Here is a 19,976-nt window from a genome sequence, read left to right as displayed (position 1 = left end):
ATTTTGTTTTGCTTCCCCTTTTTTCACCTGTCATGTGTATGGTTAAGGGTGCCTGACATTGTTTTATATGGCCTTGCTAACATATGTTCTACCTCCATTTCTTCAATGCTAGCTGGTCTATTTTGTTGACCGTTTTCTTGTAAATTCAGAAGCTTGTCATTTGGTACCATTGTGCAAGGATTTGTGGTAAACTTGTTACTCAATATGTTAAAGGTGGGGTATGTAATTTTGGAGAAAGCAGCTCGAGTGCGCTAGAATTTGAAAGTACACAACCGGAAAAAATCTGCTTCTTCCTTCAGACTTCCTTACAGAGCCCCTCCTCCAACACACGAACGCGCACATGACCAATGAGGGCACGAGATAAGTTTGTGCACGAGATGGAAGGCTGACAGGGCCATCCAGTTATTTTAGCCGGGCCGGCTAAAATGATTGGTCATGCTTTTTACAGCGCTACGGCTTCCACAAATGACTTTTTTTATGTATTTATTGTCAAAGCATTTAATATATTCATTGCTATCGGGATGTTAAGAGCATTCCATGGAATATAACAAAAAGTGTTTCTGAAATACATTACATACCCTACCTTTAAGTAAGGGCCACAACTCTATGACACACTGCATTATTTGAAACACTTGTTATTAGCACGGGTTATCTCTCCCTCAGGCTAGCAGCCACTGCATGGATCAGGAGGAGCAGTTGTAAATGGAGACATTCCCAAAAAGTGGGAGGACTTCACTTATCTGCCATAAGGCATATTTTACCATTTAAACTGAATGGGAAACATTATGTGCTGCTTACTGTCATCTCAATCAACTGGCTTCTTTGTCTCCATATGGGGAAGCAGGAGCAACTTCTGTACATGCTTGCTCAATATCCTCTGCTTCCCATCAGACAGTCAGATGACTTATTCTTAAGTCTCACTTTTTAGTATGGCACCCTTTATAAAGGTTACATGTAGGTAGTGGCTTCTATGGCCTTGTTAGCCCTGTCTCAGCAGGATTTAGAAACATGGGTTCAAGCATCTATACTAGACTCCAATACTGTAGCAGCCTCTTTGCAATTCTGCCTAAAAGTCAATAAGATAATTGCAGCTGATTAAAAAACAATGCTGCTTGATTCCTCGGTAAGACCAAGAAAGTGGATCACATCAGTCCAGTTTTGAGTTCAATACACTGGCTTCATGTCTGCCGAATAATTGTTTTTAACAAAGTATGTGGGATAAAGACCAATGAAAGACTAAAATACATTTCTTATCTTTTTCTAAATGTTATAGCTTGATTTAATTGAGTATTGGCTTTAATAACAACAATAATAATGCATTTTATTTATATAACAAGACAATATAATCAATAGGAACAGAGGATGTGTCATGTGATCAGGGTGGATATGCCAGTGTTAAGAGATATGTTTGCTTTGCTCTTTATTCAATGTCCTTTAGTGTGTTTCTCTGGGCATTGTCTTGATGCATCTGATCTTTTGTTTAGAGCACTTTGAAAATAAGTGTTACTGAAATGTGCTATATAAATGAACTTGCTTTGCCTTGCCTTGTTATCAGTTTGTTTTGGTTGCTCTCTTTCCTTTAGTTTGGATATTATTGTAATCTACAAGTGACCACAATCCCACAAGAAGCACAATAACAGGAAGTGCAGTGCTAACTGTATGTGCACAGTGCCAAGGCACGGAGCTGTTTCAGTTGGTTTCCCCTCTGGGGTCTACTCTACTGCAGGACAGAGGTGGTGACGTCAGACATACAGGCCTGATCAGCAGCTTTGCGCGCTCCCGACCCCCACGAGCACGAGCCGAGGCTTCCTTCCTCCACATCCAGAGCAAGAACCAGGAAGTGAAAGTGTACACATGGAGGGTGTGTCGTTCCCTGTTAGCAAATGTTTTATTTTTAAAAACATAGTCCTCCTCGGATAAATAATGGGGGACTCGGCGAGGAGCAAGCGGCGGGAGCAGCTGAAGCGCTGGGCCAGCTCCTGCACCAACAAAGCGTCGGACGTGCCAAGGCGAAGGTGGCACGGAGCAGTGGACCCGGAGGCCGAGCCCAGCCAGCCGCCAAGGGAGCCGCCAGTGTGTGGAGGCAGAGATGAAACCAGTCCCCAGTTCAAAAGACGGTGAGGAAATGTCTCCTGCCAAACAGCTTTACAATAATAGCTAGCTAGCAGCCAGCTAGCTTAGCTCAACATCTGAATATATGCTAAAGGAGGAATTTTGTGCGTGGGCTTGGACAGGGGGTAGACAAAATAACATAACATACATGGCTTATGTACATTATATTAGGCTACCTGCTGCTGGAAAACGTTTTAGGTTGAAATAACACAATAATGTCCTGTTTTTCATAAAACTGTCAGTGGTCAATGGCTTTTTTTGAGGCCATAGTTTGTAGTGTTTGTGTTGGTTGGCTAGCCAGCTAGCTAGCGTGCAAGCAAAGTGTCATACAGTCAGTCCCGGTGAGGGTCTGATTTTCCAGCACTGTGTTGCTAACTCACTGTTCACACTCATATTATGGTTTATGGGAAAGCCACAGAGGTGGAAGAAGTGCTCGTTTCTTGTACTTAAGTAAAAGGAGAAATACTGCAGTGTAGGAATACTCTATTTCAATTACAATTCCTGCATTGCAAATGTTACTTAGGTAAAAGTACAAAAGTGTTATCAGCAAAACATACATAAATTACCAAAAGGGAAAGTACTCATTATGAAGATTGGACCATTTTATTATAATATGTAGTAAATGTTTTGAATGTAATTATTGATGCATTAAAGTGTTATCAAAACTGGTAAAGGTGCAGCTAGTTTGAATGACTTTGTATACTGCAGGGTAGCTTGTGAATTTACTCCAGGTGGAACTAAAGTCTGATTTAACACTTGATTATATTTCACATCATTAATCCAATTCCGTGAAGTAACTGAATGTATTAAATAAACAAGTAAGTACATTCAGAATTCCAATTCCAGTCAATTCCAATTCAGAGATAAATAATGTAATTGTACTTAAGTACAATTACATTATTTATCTCTGAATTGGAGTGGGGTAGAACTACAAAGTAGCCAAAAATAAATATACTCAAGTAAAGTACTAGTCTAGTACCTCCAAATTGTACTTGAGTAATTGTACTTAGTTACTTTACACCCCTGGACAGCCATAACCAGTGGGAAAGTGGCTATATCTTTTTAAGCTGAAACATACCTCACTGACATTATTTGTTCGATTAGTGCAACATTATGAATAGGTAATGAAAGTCACATTTCTGATGACATCAACTGCCGTAGCTAAGACTAACTGAAAGACACTCAAAGGGACATTTGTGTTACAAAACAAATAAGATATGGATTAAAAGAGACAATGTTTCAATATTGGGTTAATCCGTGTTTTCTCTTGTCAACAAGTACCACAAAAAAATAAAAAGACCCTAACTACCCATTAACTGATCATACACCAAGTGTTGCCTGTGTATTTAAGGCATGGTCTTGTTTGTGTCTTTACATAGACTTCCATTGTCACCCAAAAACTATTTAAAACACATCAGTGAGCCACGCTGTTGCCCTGGATGATATATTCCTTAAGTACTCGTAACATTTCCATTGTAGTTTATTTTAAGTCGATTCCACATATACCTTCCTGCTGCCTTAAATAGTCATGAGAACCCCAAATCCACAGTTTTCAATCATTCTCATCCTGTTTGAGTAGTTTGGTTGCAAAAAGTGCCCAGCTACTTTAGAAAGTCATCTTGTCCTTTTTCAATAATGACATTTTACCTTATGACACACTGTTCAAAATGTAAGTTTTCAGTAGGAAGTTAGAACCAAATGTCCTTAGGGATGAGTTACACAAACAGGATAGGGATTTGTGAAAATAGTAAGAGATGGAACATGGCATTGTTGGCTCTTTTCATGAGATTCAAGAGAACATTGCCAGCCTTATCCTGTTAAGAAACCTCTTTTAAAGAGATATTTAGAGAATGTACTGCTGTGGACAGGGGCAGCAGCAAGACAGATTTTAGCCACCTAAAAAAGTCCCTCAAAAGAAAACAATATCAGTTTTAGTGTATGCCGTATTCAGAATATGTTCACCATTTATCTTGCTGTCAAACAGCCCTTTTTAAATTAAAACCATTATAAATGCTCTCTTCAGAGCTACCAGACTTATTTGATAAAAGTCAGTCATGTTAGCTTGCATAAAGCAGGAGTTGCTGGTGTATGAATAGTTAGTTTTTTGGTAATTTGTGACTTTGTTGAATGTCAATAATCCCATTAAGACACCTACCACTATCTATTGTAAGTAATAGACTAAGTGTGTGAGTTAGTGCCTCATACAACCCCACTTTATAAACCCAAACCATCCCTTTAACTCGTCAAAAAAGTCTATTGTAATGTGTTTATTATTTTGTCTCTCCCCTTTATAAAACACACTGGTGCTACAAGGCATGTTTGTTATATACAGCTAATATAAAATAAAAAATGGCTGTTGGATTTATAGTATACCTAAAATAAAGTTATATAGGGGCTGTGTTCCAGGTGGCACCCTCAAATCTGCAATGCATTGTAGAAATAATAATACAAATAATAACAATTCTTCCAATTTCAAAAGGGTCCTTCGACCCAGTAAAACACTTAAACCTCTTCTTATTTCTATTTCTTCTTGCACTTTCATAGTTTATTGTATGTTGCATTGTTGATTTTTCTTTTCATGCCAAAACCAAGCTATTGTGCACATGACAATAAAGCCTTCAAATCTTTGAATCTTCAACAACCTGACCAGCTGTTTCCTCTGTCTTTAGGAAAAGGGTGAGGTTTGACAGGGCTGCAGAGTTCCTGGCTGCCTGTGCCAGCGGAGACACGGAGGAGGCCGAGGTGATGCTGATGGAGGCCAAAGAAACCAAAATTACAAACGGGGAGGAAGTGTTAGAAATTATCAACTGTTCCAATGCCGATGGAATCACGGCACTCCACCAGGTAAGTTGTTTTCTAACAGAGGTTTAATAAAAAATATTGGTGATGCTGAGAATGAATGCTTACATTTATCTTTATTTTCCTCTCTGCCTCACAGTCCTGCATAGATGGCAGCATGGACATCGTGTCCTTCCTTTTGGAGCACGGTGCTGACGTGAACCAGGTTGACAGTGAAGGGTGGACACCGCTGCATGTTGCCGCCTCTTGCAGCTACCCTGACATTGCAGAGTGTGTAGTATATCTCTCTAGTTAGCAGAAGCAGCTGTATAATACAGTACTCGTTGGTACTTCAGGGACGTCAGAATGCAGCGTGGGTGCCAGAGCATTTGTGCATTTAACAATACTAACATTGTTGCCCTGTTTGGCAGGAAAACAAGTCAGCTAAAGCATGAGTGGGCTGGCCTGGCACACAAACTGCTCAGATAATTTAACAATTGTTTCACTTTTTTTCCTACAGTCATTTATTACGTGAATAATGCCTTTTGTTAAAAGATGTGATAGGCTTAGGTTTGTCTATTAATACTATTTTTGTTGTGTGTAGATCTAACTAGGATTGTTTTGTCAGTTTTCTTTTGCAGCGAGGTGCGTCCCTCTCTGCTGTGAACTGTGACGGGGACGTTCCTATGGACATCGCTCTGGACGAGGCCACTGAGTCCCTCCTTCAGAGTTACACTGTGAGACTGGGTGAGTGAGGCGGGAGTATTGTCATTGTTACCTGTAACATTCATGCCAATAAAGCCCAATCAAATTTGATTAAAATTATAAAACAAGGGAGGCGTTTATTTTATATTGTCTATTGGTGTCCAGGTGTGGACCTGGATGCAGCCAAGCGTCTGGAGGAAGAGCAGATCATGGCGGATGCCCGGACCTGGCTGACTGAGGGCCTCCCTGCTGATGTTCGACACCCCAAAACCGGGGCTACCCCACTGCATGTGGCGGCTGCCAAAGGCTACCAAGAGGCCCTCAAGTAAGAAATTATTTTAATAATTAATTTATGAATATTTTATTGTTATATTTTCTTTCAGGAAGACTCTTTTGTTATACAGTTTTGTTAAAACCTTCCTGTTATGTTGTCCAGAATTCTGTGTCAGTGTGAGCTTGACGTGTCAGCGAAGGACTTGGACGGCTGGACGCCTCTCCATGCGGCGGCACACTGGGGTCAGGGGGAGGCCTGTCGCATTCTGGCTGAGCAGCTGTGCAATATGGAGGCCCGAAGCAATGCGGTGAGGCTCAAAAGATAATCAATTTCTTTGACATTAAAGGTCTCCTATCATGCTAAATGCCCTTTTTGATGTCTTTTATACATAAATATGTGTCCCCGGTGTGTCAGGGAACAAAGTTTCAGAAAACAAAACCCTCTCTCTTTTCCTCCGTACCCAAATCTCTAAAAATGGGGGTACAACGGAGCTGATCCAGATTTGCTGCCGATATGACGTAATATCGGAAATGTGGGCTGGCTGTACGCCCACGGCCCTTATAACGTTGCTATCAGAAACAATGCGCGACGTGTTTTGGACGTAATATGGTCTTTGTTTACATTAGCAAGCATCGCTAACACTTGGAGCTAACGCTGTACTGGAGAGAGTATGTGTAAAGAAGCAGGAAATTAAAAAAAAAGAACTCACCTTGTGGTAAACCCGCAAGAGAAAAAGCATTTGAGCTCCATACTGTTTCAGAAATAATCCTTGATGTGGTTTGGAACATGATATGGCATTTAATTACGGCAGCATTAAGCTGTATCTGCTCAGTGCAGCCCCTCTCTTCCATCTGCAGCTCACAGCTTGCCTTGCCGTGCTCAAAAGGGGGCGGGGCCAGCAGCTACTGACCAAGAATCAGCACTTCTCTAACAGGGCTGAAATAGAGGGGTATGAGGGATGCCTTATCTGTTTGGTATTTTGAGCAAAACACATCATATACATGTTTTTTATATATCTGAGACCCATAATATATGCCTAAAAATAGCATGATAGGAGATCTTTAAAGGTCCCATGTCATGCTTTTCCGGTTATTACCCGTCCCCTTGTGTGTTATGACATGTAAACGGTCTGCAGAGTCACAAACCTTCAAAGTACACCCTGTAGCGAGTAAAACTCTAACACAGAAAATACCTGTCTATGCTGCCCCAGAACGCCTCGTTGGAGATTTCTCTTTTTCTTCCTGGGTACAGTGATGTGCCCATACCCAAATGGACCCATTGGTCCAAATGGACCAATCCGTGGAGCCGTTACGTCCGCGGAGCCGTTACGTCACGTCTGTGGATTGGTCCAAATGGACCAATCCGTGGACTTCCTCACACACACACACACTCAATATTTTCTCAGCTGCAGCTCCGCCGATTTCTCCTCCCTGAGACGGCGGGACGCGGCGAGGCTGTGAGCCAGGCTGCAGGTGTGTGTGTGTTCGGGCTAGGTTTCGCTGTGTCTCGCTGTCTCGCAGACGGCCACTGGGCTCACAGGGGGGGGGGGGCAGGATCTCCAACAAGCCGTTTAGGACAGAGAGTGAATACACATACTATACAGAGATGCTGTATGAGAAACCAATGTGAGTTTGGAAAATTGCACAATATAAATCTATTTTAGTATACCTCAACAATGGAATTATGATCAGTAGAAATGGCCATGTCATGGGACCTTTAAGTTAACTCATTGGGGAGCTAACTGTACTTTACTGTAAATCTAACATCACATATCATAATAAGTTTGTTTTCAATTGTTTCTTTATTTTGTAGGGTCAGACACCATATGATGTGGCTGATGAAAGCGTTGAGGAGCTCTTGGAAGAGTTATCACAGAATCAAGCAAATGTGAGAAAGAGTTTGCCTTCCTAGTGTTACATGCATTTACTTAAGGTGATTCAAAAGATCACTCACAGCTCCCTCTATCTCTCCACAGTCCATATTGGAAAAGCAAAACCAACAAGGCTCCACTGCTGCAAACGCACAAAACAAACGGCGGAGGTACATATCAATATGCAACTTATCTGAATAACACGTGTTTCTCTCTCTTTTTTTTAATAAAATGGGTTCCTTCCTGTGAACATTTAGGGCAGGTTTCCCTGACAGGTATAGAGTGAGCAGTGAATAAGCAATGGCATATTTGGCAAATGCAAAACAGAAGTGAAAAGCTAAAGTTAGGCTATAAACTAACTACATGATGGTCATGTAACTTCAGGTCACCACCGTTAGGCTAAAGGTGGCTAATGTTTAGCGTGATGACGTTTAGCAGTCTCATGAAGTCGATGTTAGCAGCAGCTGTTTTTATGGCACATTCACCAGTAGGGTATATACTGATGTAATTAAAATGTTAGAACCAAACAAATCATCAGCTTTAGAAAAACGTTGACTTTCAGAAGAAAGAACCGTTAAACAGTAAATGCTAACCAATATCCTGGTTTAAGGACTCATTCATGCACCAATCTATTAGGTGTTAACGTTAAATTCCTTACTCTTTGTAACAACATATATTACGGCAAAATAAACAGTAGCATGTAATAAGCGCAGGGAGACCTAAACAAGTCTCCCTTTATCTCATCCATTGAGGCCCCTCATAACTAGCTGCTGTCCTCTTTCCAGGAGCTCAGTGTGCAGGATGAGCAGTAAAGAAAAGATGAACGTGCAGGACCAGTCCAAAGAGAGAGGCGTGTCAGGGGGCCTGGAGCTGAGCGAGGAGAAAGAAAGCAGCCCCGGTAAGACAGCGGCTCTTCTGACAGTCTGACCAGAACTACTACACATCTGTTTGCATGCTGATTCAAATATATGCTCTCTCCCCTTTTCCAGAAAGCTCCACCGTGTCCAGTCCAGAGAGTGCGACCGCGTCCACAGTTAGCCCTGCGGACAAGGTAAAAATCACTGATCAAAAGTCCAAAATCAAAAAACTGTTTCTTTCTGCCAACTCTTCCAAATGTAGTAAAACATCTTTGATATTGCAAACATATTTTACTCTTCTCTGGAGATCTTTGGTTAATTTGTGTTCTACAATTAGTAATAGTCTGATTGTTGAATAAGACATAATATTGCATATTCATCATCCTTTTCTTCTGTTATATGGGATACTCACACACTCCACATAGCATATGCATTAGAAATAGCTTGTTTGGGTTCAACGTAACAATACTAACCATTGATGTCATTAAAGCTCCCACAAACTTGAATGGCAGTTTAATAGAAACAAATGTGCAGTAAGGATTGGTATTTTGATTCAATAGTGTTGATATCAAAGACACCTGAGAAGAGGTCAGATTGTGGTATATCTAATGTACATGCAATATTAAAACCAACATCAGTGATAGATATTCCAAATGGAGGAGTAAATCTCATTGAATACTTACTGATTTAATCTAAGAGTTCCCGCCCTCACACACATCATTTCAACAGAGGTTTTAGACACACTTCTGATGAAGACATGTGAAGAAACTTCTTCTGGTCTTTTCTTACTGTGATCTAAAAAGACAAATTTGAACAGCACGTTGACATTAATTACGCTTCCCCCCTAGGGCCATAGCATTTGGATTTGGAACAGTTCATTACAGTTAAGTTTCTGGTGTTTTTCTTGTGTTTTTCAGACACCAGAGGAGAGAGATGATGAGGAGAAGGAGCAGGACAAGGCTAACCGCACCGCCAGAGTCCAACCCACCCCTCAGACCAGGGAAGGCGCGGCTGAGAGCCCCAACACCCCCAACACAGACAGGCGCAAGTAAGAAACAAGACAGGAACCCTCATTTAATACCACTTAATTCTACTTTATGCCCTATCCAACAACCTGTCATGCCTGGTATAAGGGTTATTTAATACCCTGTTTCTAACAAAACTGGTGTGTATATGCAGGTTTTTAAACCTTGGAAAACCTGCTGAACTAGGCAATATGTTTGACTTTTTCCGATTAGTTCATCCCAGAGTTGGTGTTAAAAAAGGTTCTGCTAGTATGTCTGACTCTGTCAAGCAGAGTCTGGTGGCAGGAGAGCATTGTAGAAGTACGTTTTGAACATTGATGGATTATAATAACTGTCAAAATCCCTAATCTTATAAATATAAATATCCTTTCCATCACTTGTTTAGGATCACTTGTTGTTTGCTGCATGTAACCTTTCCCACAAAAGAAATGTCAGAGAAATTCTTCATAATATTGAGAGTTGATAGTTCTGAATACTTTAACTTCATGTGGCATGGCAGGAAAGACCATATGTTTTATTCTGTTATTTCAGAGTGTGTTTCCTAAACATCATTATTCAAAAAAAATGCTGACCTTATGGCAAGTTTGATACAATCGAACATTCAGCTTCCTCAGTACGTGACTTCCTAACATAGTTAATCTCATAGGCATCAACAACATCAACACATTTATTATGACATCTAAAATGTCCCTCAAGAGAAAGCCAGATGTTAGCGGGTGTTAGTGTTTGTTTGTAGAAAGCGGCCTTAATACTGTGTAGGTAACACATGATTTGTTGATGTGTTTAGGTTCCAGGCTCCAAGCAGAGACGAGGAGTCTGAGTCTCAGAGGAAAGCTCGCTCACGGCTGATGCGGCAGTCTCGCCGCTCCACACAGGTACTGCTGCTTCTTCTTGTTGTATTTTTGTTTACATGGCAAAAAAAAAGAATCTTTGAGGCATCTCTTCTCTTCACTGCCCTACTGCCTTCTGTGTCTACAAGTGTGTGGTAGGGAAGGAAAGTAAAAACCAAGACAACAACACAGATATCATAGGAGAAAGTGGAAAGGCTGCATGTGCTACTATAACATAACAGCTCCATTTTCTCTACCTTCTAATCTCATTCCCTTGTTTCTTCAAATAGCTATCGAAGCACTGACCTTACAGATACACTGAAATACATTTTGAAATGACCTTGAGTGCCTTTAAATGTAAAGTAATGAAGTGCTATACGGTGCTGTTATCCGTCTAAATAGAATGTACCTTTGTACCTTGTAATGGTTTGTGGCAATCATTTTTTCCAATAGAAATTGGATTTGCAATGTGTTTCTTCGAAACCCCTTAATCAAGATAAGAATAGATTATAGTTCCTTTATTGTCATTGCACCAGGTACAATGAAATTTAAAAAAGCAATCCTGAATACTTAAAAAGATGTATTTTACCAAACAGAATCATTATATTTATTATCTTTGGACCATTTACATCCAGAACTCCAAACAAATGTTCAAAGGCATTCATGTAAAATGAGTATTGAGTAGCTTTAGCCAATTTGAGTATTGGTCCACAATATTGTAGCACCTTCCTGAACACAGTTTGGAACGAGTGAGTCACTGAATGTGGTTAACTTCTCGATGGAGAGGCAGAATACATTTCTAAGAAACTGTTGCGTGATTTCGTTCTCTGCTCTGTGCCTGCAGGGTGTGACTCTGACAGATTTGAAGGAAGCGGAGAAGACGGTGGCTAAAGCTGAAGAGCCCCCCCCCTCGCAACATCCAGCCTGTCAGCCCCATCGTTACCATCACGCCTGCTGAAAGGGGTGCGCACCAGTCAAATGTTTACTGTTATGCAGACTGCCAAATATAAACATGATGCATGTTTTGGGTGGAGTACCCTGCCAGATAGGAAATGAGGTTTGCTCGCATGAGCTTCTGCTGCTGGTGTTGACCATTAGGCGTGGTTTACCATAAAGTCAGTGTAGTTGGTTGTGTACATCTTCCTCTTTATGGTGTTTTTTCGCCCCCTCCCACACTCCTCTTGTTTGGTTTTTCTGATGGGGGACTCAAGACTCAACTTGCAGAGATCTGACAAAGAAAAGGGAGCTTCCTGTTTAACAGAAAGTACAATTTGGATACTTGATGACTAGAGTTGGAAGAAATACCACAGTTTAGGTAGAAATACTTTGTTACAAGTCCTGCATTCAAAGTTTTACCTAAGTAAAAGTATAGGCTTCAAAATATACTCAAAGTACTGTCAAGCAGAATGGCCATTTTTAAATCCAGCTAAAGTATAAGTTAATGTGTGGATAATGCATTCTATTCCTTATGAACAATGCAAAGTAACTAAACCTTCTACCAGAGGCCAGACTGCTCTGATTGGTTGTCGGCTCTTTTGTGACAGCTGCTTAGAGATGTTCAGACCCTTAGCCTATCAGGTACAATGTATTGGAGCGCTAGCCAATAGAAGCGTGGCATTGGGATATATATTATTTACATCCTCTGGAGCAGAGAGAGGGGCTGTGGATTATTGTTATTGATTAATGCATCAGTGTTTCTTAGGGTCAAAAACACTAAACTCACAACTTCAAATGAAAGCGTTTAGTTTATTTAATAAACTAGGAGTCCTAGTTCACCTCCTGGGCCCTGCCGTGGTGCCTTTGAGCAAGGCACCGGACAACCCCCTTCCCCCCTGGGTCTAGACTCCTGGTACTAGACTACTAGACTCCACACGGGCACATGTTCAATGTAAAAAGTGACAGTAGATATAGATTAGTTGCAATTTGGAGCTATATATATATATATATATATATATATATATATATATATATATATATAGATATATATATATTTATATATATATATTAAAGAAAAAATTATATAAAAAAAAAAAAAATCCAAGACAATGGTAGGGGAAACACTGACTTGGTTCTGTGGGCCTGCATGTGTTTCAGATACAGACGCGCTGAGCCAGGTGGAGGCGGAGGGGGAGAAGCGTCTGGGAGTGAAGGACAGGAGGAGAGGGAGGAAGGAGAGACGCTCCACTGGCATCGTTCTGCCAGACGCAGAGGTAACTATCTAATCAATTCATTTTTGCAGTGATGTGGAAAGTAGGAGAAAGGACATTTGAAGTGCCACCATAAGACAAAACCCAACTGCTCTCTGGGACAGTAGGCAGATCTTGAACATGTCTCACATACAGCCTTTTAGGCAGCTTTCTCCATTATGAAGGTTATTAAATATGTTTCCAAGGTCATCAATGAGCAGCTGCATATGTTTATGAGAATATATCTAATTCCATTTAGACCCAGGTTTAAAATCCAGGCAGGATAAACTCAACAATATATATGTTTTTGAAAGAAAGAAAAAAGAAGGTCAAAGCTGTTCAACATTTATACTATAACATTATTTTAGTCTATTCAAAGTTTAAAAAAATAAATAGAAAAATGGTCATTCAAGCTAAAATGTGTTATTTCATTCTAAAGTGGAGCACTTTATTTGATGTTGCACATTTGCAAAAGCTTCCTGCTTTGCATATTATTTTAAACGCAGACTTTTTTTTAACTTTTCCAGTTCAATGTTTGTAAAATATTCATTTGTGCTTCTTTGATTTGACAGTCAGTTGACTACATACATCATTTGGTACAACATTTAAACTAAATACAACTGCTGTAAATACAATGCTGCAACAAGCTGAGACAGATCATATGTAACAACATGTAATGAATAAAGTGTGGTTAAGAACACACAGATTTGTGAAGTGCCCTTCTTTGTAGTATGTCTTCATTCAGATGGAAGTACAGTGCTGTGCAGATAGTGAGATTTCTTTGTTTTGTTTGAAGAATGAAGAGGAGGACGCTCATTTGGACGATTGGAACAGTAACAGTAACTCCAAGTAAGTGTTACTGTTTTTAAGCTCTTGCATATGGTTTCAGTCGTTCATTTTCTTCATCTCTTTTTGATGTTGTTTTTATATTGCATCGTATCAGAGACAAGCCAAGAAAGCAGAATCATTTATTTTTAGTACTATTTTTTTTCTTTCCCAAAAAAAACAAAAACCCAGATTTGTTGCCATGTTATGGCTTTTGTTATTTTCTGGATGGATTTAAAGGTTCGCTGGAGAAGACTGTGACTGTTATATTCTATATGAACCTGTTGGTTTGCCACTGTGTAGTGAACAGAAATGTATTATTTCCAGTTCATGAATGTACATTTTAAGATGGAAATGTATAGCCCTGTGATGATTAATATCTCTTGTTTGTCTCCGCAGTGAGAGTCTACCAGGAGACCCCTCCTCTGACTACAGAACGGTACGTTTCTGACCTTCTTACAGAAAAGATCACACATTCCTGAAAAACATACCTGAGGGCTGACACTGAATTATATCTGAGGTGTAGACACATCAGGGCAGGAATGATTACCCAACATGCTCTAGTGAGGAATTACCAGGAAACCCTGCCAGACTCAACTGTAGCATCCACCAAGCTGCTCCTCTCTGCACTAAGGACACTATCTCTTCAGGGTTTTGTAGTCTCAAGGTTTGGTGTGTGTGTGTGTGTGTGTGTGTGTGTCCCTCTAGCTCTACCTAAAGGTCCTGCAGGAGAACCTGGCTCTGAAGGACAAGCTGCAGGAGAAGGAGCTGCTGCTCGGCCAGAACAAGGTGGAGCTGGAGAGACTCCAACAGGTAAATGTGCATCAAAATATAGTGAAAGTAGCGACAGTAAAAGTAGTCATTGTGCAGATTGGTCCATTTCAGAATAATATATATGATATGTTTTATAATGATTGATCATGAAAGTGTTCTCAAAGCTGGTAAAGGTGCAGCTAGTTTGAATGACTTTGTATACTGCAGGGTAGCTTGTGAATTTACTCCAGGTGGAACTAAAGTCTGATTTAAGGCTTGATTATATTTCACATCATTCATCCACATCTGTAAAGTAACTAAAGGTATTAACTACATGTAGTGGAGTAGAAGTACACCATTTACCTTTGAATTGTAGCGGGGTGGAAGTAGCAACACACTGAAATACTCAAGTAAAGTACACGTCTGTCAAATGTTACCTAAGTACAGTACTTGAGTAAATCTACTTAGTTACTTCACACCACTGGACATTAAAAACAGAGAGATGCTGATGTTATCTAAGTCAGCGGTTAAATGAGTGTGTGTGAACGTGGAGGGCAGCACAAATCCTCCTTTAATAGCTTGTTTCATTTTATTTTTAACAGCTGTGAGTTTCTAAACCAGCACAAGTCCTCCATTCCCAGTCTTTTCTGTTTGGAATTGTCGATTAGAGACTTTTACTGCTTGTATTCTCTCTGGGCGGCAGTAGTAGCTCGGTCTGTAGTAGCTCGGTCTGTAGTAGCTCGGTCTGTAGTAGCTCGGTCTGTAGTAGCTCAGTCTGTAGGGCCTCGGTCTGTAGGGCCTCGGTCTGTAGGGCCTCGGTCTGTAGGGCCTCGGTCCTGTAGGGCCTCGGGCCTGTAGGGCCTGTAGGGCCTCGGGCCTGTAGGGACGGACTCGGTCTGTAGAACCGAAAGTGTGTGTACTAACAAATGAGTATAGGTGCTGTTTTGGGCATGTGTATTTTGGGCTTATGTGTGATGCAATGAAAATATTTCCCTCAAGGATGAACCAGAATCAGAATCAAATGTACTAATACGCCCAGGGGGAATTGTTTTTTTATGACAGTTTTTCCTTTTTAACTTGAAATATATTGTATAAACATAAGAAGTAAAAATGTGGGCAATTGGCCAACTTATTTCACCAGAAGCTAGCCTAACTCTGGAGTATCTTTTTGGCCCTTCATCGACAAGCTATCGAAACATAGTTGGTAACAATGGATTCCTCTGATCATGTTATGTCTGCAGCATAAGTTGCCATGGTGATTTAGCCAGGTTAAAAGACAGCAGCCATAAGGGAAACTCTTGCTTTAGGCTAAACATACCTCTCTAACCCTCTAATCTGGCCTCTGCTATCAGAAGTGAGTGTATTTGAGAAGTGTGCAACAGAAATGAGGGTTGTGTAGTTGAACGGTCAGCTGTTTAACACTGTGTCTCTGTGGCAGAATCAAGACAGCGGCACCGACAGACCGGCCCTGCTGGAACTGGAGAGATTTGTAAGTCTTCATTTATTTTCTCACTGTGTCTCTATCTCTAGGAACAAACCTCCTGTACTGTATATATAAAAACCATGACAACTAACAGTCTGTTTGCCAGCTCAGAGTCCTGTTGTGAACCCGTAAATGTTGAGTACCTCAAAGTTGAATTTGATAAATGTATAGTACTGGTCACCAACACAAAGAAACTGCCAGATGCTAACTTTCATATGATTGGCAATTAGCACAATTATCTTAAAGGTGGGGTAGGTAATTTTGGAGAAACCGGCTCGAGATCACTAGAATTTGAAAATACACAACCGGAGAAAATCTGCCACTTCCTTACAGAGCCCCTCCTCCAACACACACGAACGCGCACATGACCAATGAGGGCACGAGATAAGTTTGTGCCCAGATGGAAGGCTGACAGGCAGGTAGGCCATCCAGTTATTTTAGCCGGGCTGGCTAAAATGATTGGTCGTGCTTTTTACAGTACTACGGCTTCCACAGATGATATTTTTTTATGGATTTTTTGTCAAAGCACTTAAGATATTCATTGCTATCGGGATGTTAAGAGCATTCCATGGAATATAACAGAAAGTGTATCTCGAGCCGGTTTCTCAAACTTACCTACCCCACCTTTAAGTTGCATTAACTATAATTATTACCATTATAGCCTATGCAGACAATAGTTAAAAAACGTCTTGGCCTTTTAGTTATTGAGGATTCCGAATCCATTTCTGATATTTTCAGGATCCAAAATGGCAGTTTTAACCAGAAAGTGGCCAACAATCGGCCCACAGAGAGTACAAATATTGCCACTTGCTGGTTAAAACTGCCATTTTGGTTCCTGAACATGTCAGAAATTGACTCGGCATCCTCAATAACCCCCACAATCTCTCCAAAATTGTCGATATCGGCCAAGCCATTTTTTAACTACTGTCTTCATACGCTATAATGCAATTTAATGGTAACTAACGCAACTTATGCTAATTGTGCAAATTGCCCAACATATGCAAGTTAGCATCTGGCACTTTCTATGCGCTGGGGACCTGTACCATACATTTCTTACTTTTCAACATTTCCGGGTTCAAAGTGCTGGCAACTCGACTATAAAGGAACGTAAATAAAACAAAACAGTCATTTCCTGTTCCAGAGTTGAACTGTGTATGTTGATGCGTTAGCTACATTTACTTTATGATATGTGATAACATATTTTAGCAGGTCCTTTAGAGAAGAAGTGAAATGTTGTCAGGTGAAATGATGTTCAAACTGTTCCACAGGAGAAGCTGTCCCTCCAGAGGAAGGCAGTGGAATTGGAGGATGAGCTGAAGGTACGTGGTTCATTATAGACACATTAAGATTGACAGGCTATTTCCAGATAACACAGAGTAGAACAGTTGCACATGTAATGCCGCTTTCACATGGAAAGTCTCCAAAAAGAAAATACATTTAGTTTATGAAGTGAAAGCGCATTACATGTAAGCATCATCAAAATAAAAAATCTGAATTAATTTAGTGTAGTCCATGGCATTATGGCTGAGCCAATAGGCGCTTTCACACCGGAGTACTTTTCCCCGTATTTTTCCCGTTTAGTTCCGATAGTTCCTGGGATTTTGCGTTCACACCAAAAAGGGTACTTAGTTCATGAGAACTTTTACCCCCTTTTTACCCCCTGCTAGAGAGGTGCTACTTTCCATCAGATTAAATAATGCGTTTTATTAAATCAAATTCCTTTATTATATATAACTTTTTTCAACATAATGATGTACAAGTGACGTCGATATGGATTGAAACAGGATGTTGTCTTTGATAAATATCTTGATCTGAAACAGGTTGAGACTAAATATACAGACACGTAAAGAAAAACAAAATGCTGAAACTCCATTGTAGTTTGGAGCAACAAGTAGAAATGCACCTAGGGATTTCTATAGGATATACGTATAATTGGCGTGTAGACTAATCCATAACTGGCCGCTAGAGGTCACTATGAGTTTTAAGTTAGACCTGCTGTCACCGCTGTTAACACTATTCACATTTCTCCTTTTAGTGATATCTGAAAGTGTTGCACGATGCACGATCCCACATATGCATTATCATATGGTTAAAAACGAAAGATATTCTGTGTAATTTTATTTAAAAGTAAGCATTTACCTCATTTTGGGTTCTGATTATCTGAAAAGTGAAGAGTTGACTTGGAGCTACCGTGCGTCTGTTATTGCACTGCCACAGGTCAAGTGCAGCAACCAGGACCTGTCAGTGTGTCAGTTGTGTTTATGGGTGTGTCACAAAGTGAATGTACTTGTTTTGTAAAACCGGTTCCCAAGATAATGCAAAGTGGTGTGCAGTGTTTTCAAAGTAACTCACATGAAAGCTAATCGTCTAATTTCATACAAATTATTGTACTTTATGAAGTAAACCTTTTTATTTTATGGTAAATATAATCTAACGCTTGTTGATGTTCCTGCAGGTTCTGGGGGACCTCAGAACAGACAACCAGAGGCTGAAGGACGAGAACGCCGCGCTCATTCGAGTCATCAGCAAACTCTCAAGATGAACCTTTAAAAACATGGAGATAAAAAGTATTACAGAATCTTCTTTTGCCCAACTCAGACGACACAGGAAGAGAGCGGGCAGCAGCAACACCTGCACAGCACATTGACAGTAACTGGAACAACGTTTAGATTTCAGGGTTTTTAGTGTTTTGGGCCTTTTTGTTTTGGCAGATCTACTGTATGATAAGCTGAACTGCACCTCCTGTGGACTCACATCCACTTTTTTATTACGTCTTTATTGTTGTATTTTTTAACTGGAATATTTTAATGTGCTTTGCTCCTCTGATACTTTGTGTAAAATCCGTATTAAGAGACCTAAAAGCCATGCACAGTGCGAGCTCACGGTTTTAGCCTTCTTGACCCCTGAAGGGGTGGAGGGAAAAAAAAAGCCAGTCAGGTGTAGGGTGTGGTTACTAGTATAAGACAAAAATTACCGTAAATGTGCCAAAAACCAGCCCCAGTTTTACGTGTCCTTTGGGGGAAACTCCAAGAGGTCCGTGTTGTTTCTCAGGGTGAGTCTCGGGTCGATGCTTTCTGTTTTTGGTGGACCAAATTTTGCATGCTCATTTCTCCCTGCTCCTCTGAATGTATATTTAATATGTATATTTATGTACAGGGGCCATCTGTCCTGACAGTGATGTAAAGTCTTGAGCGGAGAGTTTTGGGTGCTAATAATGGAAGTCATGTTCAGAGGGATTTTTATGGAAAATGTTTTGTTACAAACATCAGATCTTTCATGAGCTTTAGGAGAATGCATGCTCTATCCTTAGTACTGTACGCCAGTAGTGATTTTGCCTTTTTTGTTTGACTGGAGGCTTCTGAAAGCAACGACCCCTCGGCTATGCTAAGCTAAGCTAAGTATTCACCCTGTGACGGACGGCTGTTAGGATTCAACAGACAGGCCGGATGGGTCAACGTTTGAATGTTTACTCCAATTTTAAAGAAAAACTTGCATGTCAAATTGTATTTTGATGCTGTGCCTTTCGATATACATTTCTAAGTCATATTTCTATTTTGCTTTTGGCAAACGTACACTGTTAAGTATGAAATACAGTATGGGCATACATTATTAAGGCTCTGTTGTTTCTGTTTGTTTTTTCCTGCCCAAATGCCGTTTTAAAAGCTGATACACCAGTATCACAGGGACACATATCTTTGTTACAATTATTTTCTTTAAAAAAAATATTATCTTGAATATAATTCTGTCAAATTACGATATTATCATAAGCACATTGAAATAAGCATTTTAGGCCTTTAAGTGTGTCCTGTCAAAAGATGTTTATGTTGGTATGACAGGTATTACTGTAATGAAATAATGCAGAACTTACACAGCATGTCAATTTGAAGCATCTTTCTGTAAGAGCTTCCAGAAGTGTCAAATTCTTTCCAAATGCCCCGGGTTCAGTAAAAACTGAAACTGAACCTAATGTCCCTTTTAAAGACACAGGAAAACATAACTCCTGGGTAAAAGCAGTGCTACTATTTGACACAACACCCGTGATGGAGGCCGAGTTGAGCAAAATCTTTATTGGCCGAGAAGAGCAATAACACATGATAGAATATACAACCCCACCAGCATGCCAGCGTTTTCATAGAAACTGTACAATGTGAAGGAATGTATGGCGCAGGAATACATTATCAGAAGAACCAAAATAAAAGTTATACATCCATATGTTCTGGTACAGTACGAGTCGATTTCAACAAATGTTTCAGGTCAGTTTCAAACCCCTCATTAAAT

General features: G+C 40.3%; 1 protein-coding gene across 1 annotated transcript; it reads left to right on the top strand.

Annotated features, from left to right (window-relative positions):
* The first annotated feature begins 1,793 nt into the window (after positions 1-1,793).
* ppp1r12c (protein phosphatase 1, regulatory subunit 12C) lies at positions 1,794-19,910 on the top strand. The gene is given in 21 exon segments (XM_034130517.1): positions 1,794-2,117; positions 4,782-4,956; positions 5,051-5,181; positions 5,519-5,637; positions 5,761-5,920; positions 6,032-6,176; positions 7,682-7,756; positions 7,845-7,909; positions 8,525-8,637; positions 8,729-8,790; positions 9,514-9,644; positions 10,409-10,496; positions 11,296-11,352; positions 11,354-11,414; positions 12,546-12,661; positions 13,434-13,486; positions 13,862-13,901; positions 14,171-14,275; positions 15,654-15,704; positions 16,967-17,017; positions 18,154-19,910. Coding segments are annotated over 21 exon segments (2,079 nt in total). The 5' UTR covers positions 1,794-1,923; the 3' UTR covers positions 18,241-19,910.
* The last annotated feature ends 66 nt before the right edge of the window (positions 19,911-19,976 follow it).

The sequence above is a fragment of the Trematomus bernacchii genome, unplaced genomic scaffold (assembly GCF_902827165.1).
Source record: "Trematomus bernacchii unplaced genomic scaffold, fTreBer1.1, whole genome shotgun sequence".
In the NCBI taxonomy this organism is placed as follows: domain Eukaryota; kingdom Metazoa; phylum Chordata; class Actinopteri; order Perciformes; family Nototheniidae; genus Trematomus; species Trematomus bernacchii.
This window is presented reverse-complemented; position numbering and strand designations above follow the sequence as displayed.